We start from the raw sequence: 14,729 nt of genomic DNA, 5'->3' as shown, positions 1-14,729 counted from the left end.
CTGGGCGAGGGCAGTGGCAAAACTCCAGCACCGCCCCTCTCCCGACGCTTCCCTATGACGTACGAGGGCACAGTCCGCCCCGCCCCGCCCCGCCCCGCCCTCAGCGCTCTAGGGGTGGAGTGAAGCGGTGCGGGACCCGGCCGTGCGCGGGGCGTTTGAACGCAGAGCCGGCCGAGTGTGCCCACCGCGCTGCCTGAGAAACCCAGCTGCTCCTTCCAGCCTCCCCCAACCCTAGTCGCACGCTATCCTACTCCACGCTTCTAAGCCAACCTATTTCCGCAGCCCAGGTCCAACCGCCCTAGACAGGCATCACAGTACGCACCATTCATAGAGAAAGACCTCGCTTCTTGGAAAGCGAAGCAGCCGAAGCCGTCCGGCGCATGCGCATATCGCTTGCAGGCGTCAGTCAGGGCGGAACCTCCTAACCTTCGGCGCAGGCGCCACCAACATGGGGCTATTTTCAGTAATACACACACCAGCAGAAGGCGGAGGATGGGTATGGCATCGAGTCCCACCCCGCCCTCGCGCATGCGCAATGCTTGCACTGGCGGAAGGCGTGGGGGGAGTGTGTCGCGTAGGTCGCCTAGCGCAGCGGCGAGGGGGCGGGGCCAGACGAGGGGGCGGTGTGTGAGAGAGCTGGGCCGCGGTGAGAGGAGGAGGAAGGGGGGCGGGGCAGGAGCGGCAGCAGCAGGAACGCAACTTCCACGAGACGGAGGTAGCGCGAGGCCCGCTCTGGCCCTCCCCCACCCCCTGCCCGGCCGCGCGCAAGGGGGGGGGTCCCGCGTGCGCTTGAGGCGGCTGGCGCCCAGGGTCCAGCCCCCTTTCCCCCCCACAGACACGCGCTCCATTTTCTCGGGGCGGCCGGTGGGGCCGCGGGTTCGAGTCCAGGCCGGGGCCGGGGCCCAGGCCGGTGGTGGAGGATGGAGGCGGGTGGCATGGAGTACTTCAGTGAGCAGGTGCAGCAGAAGGACGTGGCCCGGCGGCTGCAGGTGGGCCAGGAGCTGCTGGACTACTTGAGTGAGCCGACCCGCTCGCCCGACCTGGAGCACGACCCGCAGCGCCTTGACGTAGTTGTCAACGAGCTGGCAGCCTGGCTCAACTCCAGCAATTTTAAGGTGAGTGTGGGTGTAAGGGGCTGCCTGGGTGGTGGGGCTGCCCCTTGCCCTCCCCACTAAAAAAAAATGAAGGGAGAGCATGAAACTGCAGACGAGGGGGGCCAGGAGCTGCTGCTGCTGCCCTCTGAAGGAGCCAGGCTGCTTGCCTCCTTGAGAAGTGGGGCTGGGCTCTGTTGCTGATCACGTTGGGGCCCTGGGGGGGCAGGGGGAAAATTGGGACCACATCTAGGATCTTCTTATTTTGGTGCTGGCAGCTTTCAAAGGAGTCAGGAGATGCCCAGTGCCCAGGTGAGGTCAATGGGGACTGGGGGGCACCCTGAGCACCTAAGTGGTTTTCAAGGTTCTTTGGGTAAATCTAGTATCTTTCATTACACCAACTAGTTTAGTTATTCAAATAAAAGCTATCAGACTTACCCAACAGCCCGCACCCCAGGTTTCAGAATTGTCCTGTTGGGCCCGTCTCTCTCAGCTGGTTTAGAAAGCCTAGCTGTACAGCTTTGCAGGAAAACAACAGAGTCATTTACACAAAAACTGCATTTTTGATAACACTCTCATGTTGATAAGAGTCTGGTAGTTCTTGGGAAAGGTACTGAAAAAATACCTAATCCAGCCCGAAGTCAGGTTTTTTACTAAGATGTATACCTTCCCCTTTGGGGTCAGGAATCCAAACACACAGCCCTGAGATTGTGATGATATTTGTTGGCCTCCTCCTAGCTGTAGCCAAGCTGGCAAGGCACCTGACCAGGAAGGAGGCTCTGGCTGGGAGGATCCCCTGGGTCTAAAGGAGACACTGTTTTCCTGTTTGTTCACGTTGGGCAGGGTTTTGCTGGGTAATGTCTGCTGGCTCCTTGGATTCCTTTGGGATCTGGTGGGTGCTGTCCAGTGACAGTCTACCCACAGATGTGACCCGGCCAGGGACAGGAAAACAATCCACAAGGGTCCTCTCAGCCAGAGCCTTCTTCCTGGTCAGGTTCTCTGCTCAGTGTCCATCTTCAGTGTGCTCATTTTGAACCAGTGACCCTTACTCTCATCCCTGTTTTGCCTTTTAGTTGTCCCAAGCAATCACTGAAGTGTCCTTTGTGGCCCTCTTCGTCAAGGGGGATTGATAGCTCTACTTGGCGGGCTTTGGCCCACGTTCCAGAATAGCGTCTCAAAAGGCCTGTGTCATAGTGGCAGAGAGTAGGTGCTGAAAGGAAAAGCGAATGACCAGGGGGTTATGACCACTAGGGTTTTCCCACTGTTCCTGTTTCACTTACAGTTTCTCTCATTTAAAGTCTAGACAGTTCTGATTCAGAGGCTGTATCCCTAAATCTCTTGTTCAATAGTGACTGATGCCCCTTTCCTCCAAGAATTTGTCCCATCTCTCTTCTGAATCTGGCTAAATTGTCAGTTTCCACAACAAGAGTTCCACACTTTAATTACACCCTCGTGAAAAAGAACCACCTCTAATCCCTCTTGCTGTCTATATCTCCTTTGTGTGCTTGGGCGTCTGTGGTGTTAGGTGCTTCCGTTGTTTTGTTTTTTGTTTCCTCTCCTCCCCCCACCACCTTAGAGTGCTCTTTCATGGGAGGGACACTATCCTCCCTGTCCTTAGAGGCTTTTATGAGAGCACAGCTGTCTGAAATGGATGGCTGAATTTTGAAACAAGCCATCTCCTGCATGGTCTGTGGGAGAGGTTGCATTAGTTCTTGTAGTGACCTGGGAATGACTTGGGGGTGGGGGCGGGAGGAGGGGGTGTTGGTTCCAATTTTTTTTGTGCTTTTTTTTTTTTAACCTGATTTACAGGGAAGGGCTAATGACTTTGGGTGATGGAAGGGTGATATTGGTCTGGTCTGTTTTTTTGCTTTTGGTTAGTCAGTAGATGGGCAATGTAGCTGTGTTAGCTTGAAGTCAGTCAGAAAGCAGGGTGGATATGCAGTTCTGTAGACTGACTAACTAACTAACTAAAATATATGCCAGAGACAGCACAAGCTTTCATGAGTCCAAGTTCACTTTTATTATCAAGGACTAACTTGTTCAGTTCAGCAGTGGCTGTGCAAGATGAAACTGGTGTTACTTTGTACTCTAGTCATCTGGTGGCAGTGTTACACAGTGCTGAACTCTGGTCTGTTAATTAACTATAGGAGGTTTTTTTCCTCAGGAGCAGTCTCATGTGAAAATCATTGCTTTGCAATAATGGCTAACATTCATAAGTCATTTTGAAGTACAACCTGGATTAATCCAGTTTTTGGGTAGGTGGAGCTCTAAAAGTTACAGTTCAACACCCCATCTAAGCAGTTGCAGTTGATATATCATTTTTATGAAGCTAGCATATATTCATGAAGCTTGTGGCTTGTGTGCTTCATAGGCTCAGATTTTTCAACGCGTGACTACTTTGGTGATTAAACACTGAAAAGAGTCAGCTTCAAATACACAAGTTTCCCTGTACCACTTATTTTTGGAAGATCAAGACTCACTAAAAGAGATGATAGTTTAGACATGGTTGTTTATTTAGTGAGGGTTTAGCATAACTAGCTGTTCTTCCTCTTACATTCTTGAATTAAGGGCAGGTATTACGTAGTGAAAGCTGGGTAGATCTGGAGAGTTTGAATGAGGAGTAGCTGGTCACACGTTTGTATCAGAAGAAGACAATTAAAAAGGTAATTGTTCATTAAATGACAAAACTGCCTCTGCAGTATATAAATAACACAGTTTTTTTTTAAAAACTCACTTTTTTCCTAAATCAGTATGTTCTGTTTGCTATTGCTGTTCTGATGATTACAGGTGCCCTGTCCTTTAAGACTGGCAGAAAGGCAGAGTACATATTGTAATGCATATGATCTAATACTGCATTAATAAAAGGGTCTCACAGTTATATACACTTCAGTAGTGTTCTGTGTAGCCTGATATGAATATTTGTTTTCTATTTCCTATGCATACATAATTTTCAGTGAAAGTTTTGTACACACAGAGAACTGATTTTTCCAAATCCAAGATGGCTTCAAATTTGAGATGATACCCCCTTTGTTTCATTCTATACATGAACATTTATAAATGTGTTATAATTTTCCATGTATAGAATCCAATTAGCGGAAGGTCATCTTAAATTTGTTCCCGCCTTGCTCCTGTGGTGGGGGAAAGCAATGGTGGGGGGTAAAGGGACGGACCCACTCTGCTTTCTGGAAAAAACATTTTTTTCCAAATATTTAGGTTGGTCTAATAAAAAATATCAGATTCACCAAAAGAACCTTGTCTGCCTGTGTCCTTAGACCAACACAGCTGCAACCTACACCCCTGGAATTTTGGATGAAAGACAGTTTTGCTTATGTTCAGTACCCTGGCCCTTCAGATAAGTGTTTGTTCTTGGTCATTTTCTAGCCAAAGTGTGAAAAAGGCCTGATTGTGTTCTTGAGACTTTGAAGATAAAAGGAAAAAAATCAGGTAGTATATCACTGTTAAGTCCTTCTACAGACATTCTAATAAGAGGAAAATAGTACAAACCTCTTTGCTAAAAAATCTTTATAGGTTAATTTTCTTAAATTCCTTTGAGGTACAGAATTTAAACTTCCTTGTCTGTTAAAACTACAGTCTGTCTTTTCTTTAGGTTTTTTAGCTCCAATATATGGGGATGTACTGGAATCGCAGTTTTGTGATTTTCATGGAAAATGCAGAATCGGGCATTTCCTGTGAATATCATAGAAATCCTTGAAAAAAGGAACCCTGCAAAGAAGCTGGGAAAAGGGGCTCTCAAAAAAAATAAAAGGTCCCTCCCCCCAGCCTGCTGATTGGATTAGAGGGCTGCTTCTCTTGTAATAAGTGGGTGCTGCAGAGGGTGGGGGAAGAGGCTGAGGGTTGCAGAGCTGGATTAGGGCAGCAGAGCCCAGCTGGGGAGTGGGGCAGCAGAGTGGCTGCAGTCTGTCCCTGCACCTGCTTGGGGCTAGGGAAGGGCTGGGGGGGACAGTGTGACTGGGCTGTGGCAGGAGGAGCAGCGCTAGGTCAAAGGAAGCAGAGTTGAGTTGTGGGGGGCGGGGAATGTTGCCTGGATGGGGAAGGTGGAGGGGGAGGGCACACCCTGTTGGGAGGTAGTGGCGACCGGTACCTGTTTGGGGGGGGTGAGGAGCTTATTTCCCACCCCCCGCCCGCAGTGCAGGTCAAGGCCAGGTGGGGAGCATGGCCAAGGGATAGTGTGGCAGTGGCAGCCCATGTATCTGCCTGCCATCTGCCCATGAATTTGGAGTCCCAGGGTCTCAGCAAGCCCTGTGAAATTTGGCCCTGGGTTCTGTGATTTGAGTACAACCCTACCAGTTGTGTGTTTTTTGTTTTTTTTGTTTTTTATCTGCTGTAAGGCTTGAACCTGGGCACTTCTCAGAAACACAGGTTTTCATCTCTTGAGGTAAATGAGAAAACATCTTTAACTGAATGAGCATTGATCAGTTGTTGTTATTGTGGGAGCCAGTGATGAGAAGGGGAATAAGATTGTGCTTACTTAACCTGTGATGTTATATGGTTACGTGCATTATGTTAGGCAGGATCTGAGAAATCTACTTGTATGTTAGTTTCTGGTCAGTGGAAGGCTTAACTTTTGAATAGACAGTGTGCAGTGAAAATTTGTAAAGAACTTGATATTTTGCTTACTAAAACATTTCTAAATCTTATGATTATGAAGATAATCCAGTGATGAACTAAGCCTAAACTTATTGATGGATTCACAAATCCATCGGTAATTCCAGCATGGTGGGTGCTGCTTCTACAAAGTAGGATTTCCAAGTGAGTGGTCATCTTTCTGGAAGCTGTGATTTATTTATTTATTTATTTATTTTTAAAGGACCCTGTTGGTTTCATGCTGCTGCTGCTTGAGAAAACAGTTCCAGCACAGGCTCCACAACAGTGTCTTTTGAGCTGGAAGTTCTTCTTTTGGAACCTCAACAGTGCAGGTTCTATAATGTACTTTACATTGATCCTGCCTTCGTGGCAGGGATTTTTCTGGACTCCATAGGTCATGGGAAATTATCTTTCTACTCTTTTGCCCAGGATCATTGCACCACAAAGAAATGCTCTGGTATATGTTAGATGCCTGGAAAGCTCTCAGGTTTCAGACAGCATCTTTCTGCAAATGCAGTAATGTCTCATACGATAATCTTTTAAAGCAAACCACCTAATCGCTACTTCATGTATTCTCCAAATTGTACAGACTGAACAACCCGTCCAGCCATCATCACTCTATTTTCATAGAAATCTTTCACTACTAATAATCTTGCCACAGGCCATGTTATTCAGCTGGGTACAGCCAGGAAATCTTTTTGACTTTAGGGTTTCATATTTGTAATTGGTCTTGTCATTGTAGTTAGTCTGCAGTTCTGTGGTGATCCTGTTCATTCTGTATTAAGTCTTATTCTTAATGTACCAAGAATATCTTGACTGAACACAAAAGGCAAGGCTTTTTGTGATGCCTCAGCCTGTCTGCTTCTCCTTTAGACCTGAAGAAGAACACTTGATGCCCAAAAACGTGTCCAGGAGCTTTCCCAACTATACAATTGGTACAATAATTGATATCACAGAAAAGCCTCACCTCTTGACACTTTCCTGGATTGTCATGGCTACAGCAATGCTCTAGCCCTACTTGACTGGACACGAACAGCAAAACATGTCAACTGAAGAAACAATCAGTTTTATGCAGTTTTCAACATAAAACAGCACTGTTAATGAGTTGTAGTCATTGTTATATTTGGATTTTTTTGAGAAGGACTTGTAATCTTCTCTTAGACACATTCCCTATAGGAAAATAACCTATCCTCTAGCAGGACCCTCTTTCTGCTATGTGAGCAGTTGGACCTAAACAGGGTCTTATTGTGGTAGGTCTGTTATTTGGGTAAGTGGTTTTCATAGTCATTCCTTTTTAGAAGCTCATGTGTTCTACTAATTTTTTCCCCTCTTTCATATTTGATGACAGTCATGTGAATTTTGTAGCTTATGAATAGCTAATCTCAAAGTGCATGGAGCTAAGCAGCAAGCCTTAGTAAATAAAATATTTACCCTGAAAACTTTTGAGCTAACTGAACAGGAGTTTTGAAATGGAATATAGTACCCTGTAGTTCTAGAATCAGACCCAAATAGTAGAGTTTGGTGAGGGAAAAACTGCTGTGTTGGATGGTGAGGAAACATAAGTTACCTTGCATATTTTGTTTTTCTTTCTTTTAGAAGATGCAAGTGAGCCTGAGTTTATGATTTTCAAACTGAGTGTTATACTGGAGGACAAGTTAAGGGTTTTGGAAGTTCTTGTTTCAACGCTGCACTACATTGTGAGAGAATGAATATTGTTGGATTGCCTCATTTCAGGTCTTTACCCCAGTGGGACAGGGAGAAGGGTCAATGATAAGGGAAATGGGGAGAGAAGAAACCAAAGAAATGGACCAGTGCTTTGTAGCCAATAGGAGAAAGTGTCAGAGAGCAGTGAATCTAGGTAGAAGTGCTGAATCATTAGATACTTGATAAATCAATGGTAGAAGAATTTGTCTCCAGAGGAACAGAACAGAAAGCAACAGGGGCATTAGTTCAAAACGCAACTAATGTAATGTAAATCTCAGGAAGTAGCTACCATGAGTGGCTTAAGCCGGTAAGGATTTTGTTAGTGATACCTTTTATTAGATCAACTATATAGCTGAGGGGATATAGACAAGCTGAGAGAAAAAGCAGGTACAGCCTAAGGTATACACCAGATAGAATAAATACTTGAGCAAAACTCCATTGTAAATAAAAACAGTATATAAGAGACATCAGGCAGTTAACAGGCAAGATAAATGCACTAGAAAAGATAACCTTGTAAGTGGAACTAATTAGTCTCTAACAGTGCCTTTACACGTGCTGGGAGTGGAGAGTGGTGTTTTAATTAGAGCAGTTCTCAGTAACCACTCTAATTAAAATGCCTGCAGTGTCTTGTGTATTCAGTGTCCTGCACTTCAAAATGACACCATGGCTGCTCCAACTAAAGCACATTAAACAAGCTTTAATTAAAGCACCCCGCCACCATTTTGAAATATGGGGACGCTGAGTACACATGACACCAAGGCTGCTGAAGCGTTCTAATTAGAGTGCACTGGAGCAGGCATCGGACATATGTATAGGTGCCCTAAGGTGCCAACCTGCCATGCATTTTACCTGGTAAGTAGAAGATCAAGATGATTTAAAAGGGGTCATTATCACCTGTGGATTCCAGAGATTAGGTAGACTATAATGGACCATGAACTCCATGTCTGTGTTAAGCCTATGGTCCTTAACATCCAGACATGGTTGTTGTTTTTTAAAATATTTTGCAGTTTCCTCCAACCCAAGAATTGAGGTTAGAAAGGGAGTGGCTTTTTTTTTTTAAATGAAAAATCATCTACCTCTGCTCTGGCTTCTCTGTCTTTTTAGCTTTCTTTCTGTGATCATTCATTCTGGTGGGTAGCTTGTGTAGTTTCAGCAACATCGGTTCTGTGAGAGTACTTGGTGCACTGGATGGAGGTATACTATATTGTGAGAGAGACTTGTAGGATCTGTGGGCTATGATGGTTTCCTTGTGGGAGATTTTGATAGTTGTGACATTTAGAGATAAATTGATAAGTTTTTTGTAAAGGCAGGACTCACTAGGTGCCTGTGGAGGCAGCTAATGCCCTTGGCAAGGTTAGAGTACTGTCTGGAAGCCAGGAACAGGTGTGGGGAGGGAGAGTAGGGGGCCTAGGAATATTTTTCTCAAGATTTAATCCCTTTTGTGAGTTTAAGAATGGAGTGGAAGGTGATAACCAAAGGTGTCTAGTGAGTGGGGGAAGAAGAAGAGCAGGGTTCTTGTGGTAGGTTCATTGGCAAATACATAGTAAGTAGAGAGGACAGATTTTAGAAAGGGGGAGTACTGGCATCAGGTTGGTGTGCACTCTTCATTAAGGAAACAAACAAGCAAAAAGTTTTAAAAAAGGGGGGAAAGCAAATAGGCTGTGATCAGCATAAATTGGAAGTTATGCATGATAGGAACTTAAGGTAAACTCAGGACACCAAAGAAAAAAATGTGTCGGGCAGATAATAAAATGAGCTACAGAACCTCTCAGATTTTGGATGTGGCTAGAGGTCTGAGTTTTATCTACACAGAAATAAACGTTTGAGATGATCGTTGTGATCTATTTGTAGTCTACTCCAAAAAAAATTAAGGCTGCAGCAATTCATGCTTAAAGATTGTTGAGATTTATCTTCAGATTGCATTACTCTTATTAGAAACACGTTAGTCATATGGAACCAGTACAAATTAAAGTTTACCCTATTAATTTTACTAGCCTCCTTTTCAAATATTTAAATTTCAGAAGTTTGTGGGCGTGCCATGTGGTTCCTAATGCATACTTTTACTAAGCGGTACTGTAGGACTACTCTTTGTAGATATGTCTTTGTAAAATCAGTACTTCAGTCAGTAATTGCACAAGAGACTCTTGTGATTGAAGGAGGTAGAGCACTTGCAGTGCTGTTCTTGGGCTTTCAGTGGTGCACAAGAACCCAGCATACAAAGCAGTATGTCATAGCCTCTCTCCCAATTCGCTCTTTCAGGACTCTGGTGTTTGAGAAGTCAGGAGGGAGCAGATGGCAGCTGCTCCATCTGCCCCTGTTCCTTCTCCAGACTGGAGTGACCCTGGTTTCTGGAAGGCACAGGAACATTTCCTTCTAGTTCCATTCCTCCTCCTCCTTCCCCTGGAGGAGTTAAGCAGCAGGGAAGTGTGCAGACATCCGTTCTCCTAATGGAAGCTCTTCCAGGAGCAACCTCTGCCTCTTTAGAATAGGGTTATTGTTCTCTCAGAATGACCATTATTGCTTCTGGGAGGAAAACCTGGAATGTACACTTGTGATGTCTACTGGGAGAGCAGCTATTCTTTTGGTAGAAATGGAATGTCTGTACATGGCCACAGAGACTACCACTCAAAAAAGAAAAGGGCTATTTGTACTGGCTATTTTACTATCTTTCCAATGGCGTTGATGGATAAATAGGCATTGTTGGCTGCTTCCTTCAGAGCAGTAAATTAAATGCAGGTGAGAAGCAAACAAATGTTGTGCCTAATTTTTTATTTCTCATAGTATGGCTCCACTGATCTCAGCATATGTTCCCCTTGAGCACTTCTGTAGAATGAATTTTTCTTTCTTATGTTCACGTGTCACAAACTTTCATGCAAAACTAAAATGCTTTTTATTTATTTGTTTTGTATATTGTTTTTGTTCACTTTAATTCTTTTAGCTTGTCTTTCTTCAGTTCTGGAAATTATCATCTCAGTAGTCTGTGGTTAGTAAAACAAACATGCCAGTAGGAGGAACTTGTAGTTTCAAAAGAAGTGAAATTTGGTCCAAATATGCAGAATAATTGTGATGCACAAAGAGATTCAACAAAACTTGATTAACTGTTAACATATTGATAAAATTATAGGCCCTGCTCTTCACCTGGCTTTATTTAAAGGCTTTTCCAATAGTTTCAGTGTAGGATTTGGCAGTGCACTGACTGTTGTAAGGAGGGTGTTTGAGCTCTGAACAGAAATTTATTTAAGTTACCAATTTGGTCACGATTATCCATAGGCTCCCCCTTCTCCTCTGCTTCCAGACCTTTCTCTTATTCCTGTAGAACCAGTATGTTTTTCAAATACCTTCATTACATTTCCCCCCCTAAGTTTTTTAGAAAGTAATTTGCCATATTCTTAGAACATACTTTTTTGGGCGACAGTTTTTATTAAAATAAAGTATAAACTACTGGACCAATTGTTTATGGCTTGTCAAGAATCAAATTTTTGATGCAACAGCCTGTATGTGTTTTTTACCAACCACTGGTAAAGCATATATTGGTTTTTACCAATAAATGCACCATTTATTTCCCCATTGTAGAATAATAATAAATAAAAAAGATTGTTTTGCCAAATAAGCAGAATGGGTTCGTAGCAGGTGCCAACAACCTTTTTAGGCTGCAGGCTGGAACAACCTGACTCTAGTCTGATGCAAGCCACTGCATTTGGTGTCGTGTCAGCAGGGAAGGGTTTTTTACTTGCACCCATGCTGGGGCCAGGCAGTTGGGAGTTGTTCCCATACCACTGCCCTTTTTCCTAGCCACCCCATTTCCCCACTCCCCACCGGCTCCTTGGGTGCGGTGTGAGCTCAGCTTTTAACTGAAGGGGAGCTGTGCTGAGTCCAGGAGGTTGGGAACTGTGCCCATGTTGCTGTCTCTGCTTCTTCCCCTGACCACCCTCACCCTTCCAGGTGTAGCATGGTTACAACTGGAGGCATTCTGGTTCTGGCTCAGCTCCCCACAGGCTGGGAGATGTCTGTACTGCAGCTGGAGAGCAGGGAGTGGGGAGAAGCAGTGACAGTGTAATCGCAGCTTCCAGCTGCCAGCCCCAGCACAGGTCCTCCTTGCTGCCCAGCCCCTACATCGGCACAAGCAAAGCCTTCTGGCTCCTTTGGCCAGATCCAGTGGCTCCACAGGCTGCATGTTGTCATCCTATGGTCTATAGCAGGGGTGTCAAAGATGCAGCCCACAGGCCAAATCTAGGCCATGGATCCACATCATCCGGCCCCCAGTGCTGGTCCTGGGTCTTAAGGTGACCTACAAATCACACATAATAGGTGCCAGGCCATCCCTGTATGCAGAGCACCAACTCTTAAGACCCATGTTGTATGCAGCACCCATATGGGCCAGTCCAGGACTACCACCTCCATGTTGGATTCAATGCCTGCAGCACCTGCTCTGGCCAGTTCAGCACTGCAGTGTACATGGACCCACTCGAGCTAGACAAGTGCTGAGTGTGGCGCATAGGGGGTGGCGGGGGTCTGTGCATTCCACCATTTGCTGGATCCAGCACCTGCCTTGGCTGATCTGGGACCTGTGCCTGACTGGGGTGGCTACCATGTGCAGCTCGTGTCCTGGACTGGTTGGAGTGGGTGTTGGATCTGGCACACATGTGGCAAGAGAGGGTTGCCGTCAGCCCATTCTATCTCACGGGGTCAGCTCTGTACCATTCATCCTGTCTGTGAACTGATCCTGCGCCACTCATTTGTGAGCCTGATAAATTTGATATCCTTGGTCTATAGAATATTAAAACAAATCCTTAGTTAAAAATAAGGATGCATCCTAAATATTTTGTTGTTTGTTTCATCTATGACTTCTAGAAAATACGAGTTCTTTTAATGTAAAACTTAATTAAGAAAAGGTGGTTAAATATGGGTGAATGAATTAAAACTTAAGGTTGAGATAGTTAGGGATTGGTTATGACCATATTTTGAAGAACTGTCTAGTGATATGTTGTATACATTTAATGCTTTTCATTTCTGCAGGTGGCATTGCTTGGCTTAGATGTTTTAGGTGCCTTTGTCGACAGACTATCAGGACGCTTTAAATCCTATATAGGAACTGGTGAGTGAAGTAAAATTTAATGCCTCTTCTGAGAAAAATGTGGGTAGTCAGTCTCTTATTTTCTAGCAATTGTTTTTATTATTGCAGCCATGTTTGATTAAAAAGTGAACACTTTCTGAACCATAGCTCTAATCAAGGACATATACAGCTGTTATCATACACTTGTATCAGCAAACTCAAGTCCAACATGTCTCATTGGGGGTTGACATAGTTTCACACTTATTCATAAATGTAATTGTGTTCTGTACTTTGTTGTTTTAAGATACCTACTATAACTTTTTGCATATCTCCCTCAATCAAAATAAGGCTTGCACCTTGTTTTTAGAAGGCAGAATATAGGAAAAGATTTTTTCCAGAGTCAGTTCAGCCAAAAGCAACTGTCAATTGAGCAGTGGCTGCCAGAGGGTTAACCCTGAACTCTCCACTCCCTCTTTCTGCTTGCTGGCCTTGAGAAATGCAGCAGCCCTTATAGCACAGCATCTCCATACTTCTCTTCTAACCAAGAAAAATCAGCATTCCTGCTTATGATGCATACCCCAGTTTTGGAGGGCTGATGTTTGGTGAAAAGGTGAATGTGACTTGTGTTGATTAGTCAAATTTTCAAAAATGTTTTTTTCTGTAAATGGTTCCAAGCTACAGAATTTCTCACTGTTCTCCACAACAATATTATTTAAAAATAACTTAACCATATCGTAGCGTTACTTCTGAAGTTATATTAATAAGCCACGATTTTTAAGATGGCAGTTTTCAGTTGTACAGCATCTTAATCGGGACCCCTTGTATACAGTGCTTCTGGTAACAAGTCATATGAAAAAATTCACTTCTTTCCACAAAATTTATTTAGGATTTAAGCTATCATTAAACAAAATCCTTGTCCTTACTGTTGCAAAGGAATACTTCAGAAATGAACTGACTGCAGATGGATGCAGTGACTTCTTCCTGAGTTTGCCAACAACTTGAAACATTGCTCTAAGAAGTATGAACTGGCTTTCCCAATTAGCTGATAGATTTGCTGACTTAAAATGACCAGAAGTAAAACACTGATAGTGGAAACTAATTTTGGACTTTATCAGGAACCTCCAGCTTAATGTCTTTATCCTGTAATGTACCTAAAAAATCTTACAATTCATTGCGCACCCAATACCTGCAGTTATCCAAAATATGATAGCCAAAACCTTTCTTTCAGTACTTTTTCTTTTTCTTTTTTTGAAAGTCTGTAGTACATTGAACGTTTAGAAATATTAAATGAACTGCTACAAGGATTTCTGGACAACTAATTTGATGTATATAATATATATTTATATTTATATAATATAATATACATTTCTGCACTTGCTCTGGAACTTAGGCCAGTTTTGTAGAGTTTTTGGCTTTTTAATTTTGGATAATGAGAGACCACAGAAATGTATTGGGACCTCATTGCGCTGTGCAAGGTATTAACTTTGAGTAGTTTCCTTACCAGTTGGTGCGGAGCTTCGGATTCTTTTTTTTTTTTTTTGGTAAAATTGTTCTTGTGTAATAAAGAGGTATTCTGACTTCTGCTTTGCCCAGTTGACTATAGCTGCAGGATCGCAGTATATTAGCTGCCCTACCATTATATAAGTACTCTGTGTTTTATCTTGCTGTAAGAAAACTATTTCTTGTAACTTATAAAGCTAATGCCAAAAACATTTGTATCTAAGACAGTGAGCAATTCTGAAGCTGTACAGTGGCCAGTCTTATCCTATAGCTTCACAATTCAGGCTAGCAGATGAGGGAAAACAAGGGTCATGTTAGGAGAAGGGGAATATTATGGGAGGCAGCAGGCTGCTGCTTCTGCCTGGGAGGGCAGGGCCGGGTCAGGCCAGGCCAGGTTGGGGCCACTTGCTGCTGCCACCACCAATGCCTGACCTGGAACTGAGCAGCAGAAGGTAAGTGGTGTAGGAGGGCAGGCAGGCACAGGGTGGAGCAGGTGGTGAGGGGACAGGGAGTGGGGAGGCACAGGCATGGGGGGCAGGGAGTAAGTGGCAGGGTGTCGGGCACTGTGGGGACAAGTGGCATAGAGGAGTAGGGAGTTGGGGGGCAGCATGGCAGGGGGCAAATGGCTGGTAACATGCTCGGGGGGCAGGCTGGGAGGGCAAAGGGGTCTAGCCCCATGCTCCCCACCACAGCAGTGAAAATTAAATTAAGATAACCTTCCACTGATTAGATTGTATACATAAGAAATTATGTTTAAAAATTTCCATATACAGAAT

At 44.2% G+C, this 14,729-nt stretch overlaps 1 protein-coding gene across 18 annotated transcripts in view; it reads left to right on the top strand.

The window, feature by feature from the left end:
* Nucleotides 1–675: 675 nt before the first annotated feature.
* CLASP2 (cytoplasmic linker associated protein 2) overlaps nucleotides 676–14,729 on the top strand; it is a 276,414-nt gene continuing 262,360 nt past the window's right edge. For 13 of the 18 annotated variants that reach the window (XM_019508959.1, XM_019508941.1, XM_019508939.1 and 10 more), the window contains exons 1-2: nucleotides 677–1,115; nucleotides 12,417–12,495. In XM_019508959.1, coding sequence (XP_019364504.1) covers nucleotides 921–1,115; nucleotides 12,417–12,495 — 274 coding nt within the window. In that variant the 5' untranslated portion in view covers nucleotides 677–920. Of the gene's footprint in view, nucleotides 1,116–12,416; nucleotides 12,496–14,729 lie in introns of all 18 variants that reach the window. The other 5 variants (XM_019508950.1, XM_019508948.1, XM_019508947.1 and 2 more) reach the window with 3 other exon arrangements.

This window comes from Gavialis gangeticus, unplaced genomic scaffold (assembly GCF_001723915.1).
Source record: "Gavialis gangeticus isolate Ggan-Ray unplaced genomic scaffold, GavGan_comp1, whole genome shotgun sequence".
Classification (NCBI taxonomy): Eukaryota; Metazoa; Chordata; order Crocodylia; family Gavialidae; genus Gavialis; species Gavialis gangeticus.
This window is presented reverse-complemented; position numbering and strand designations above follow the sequence as displayed.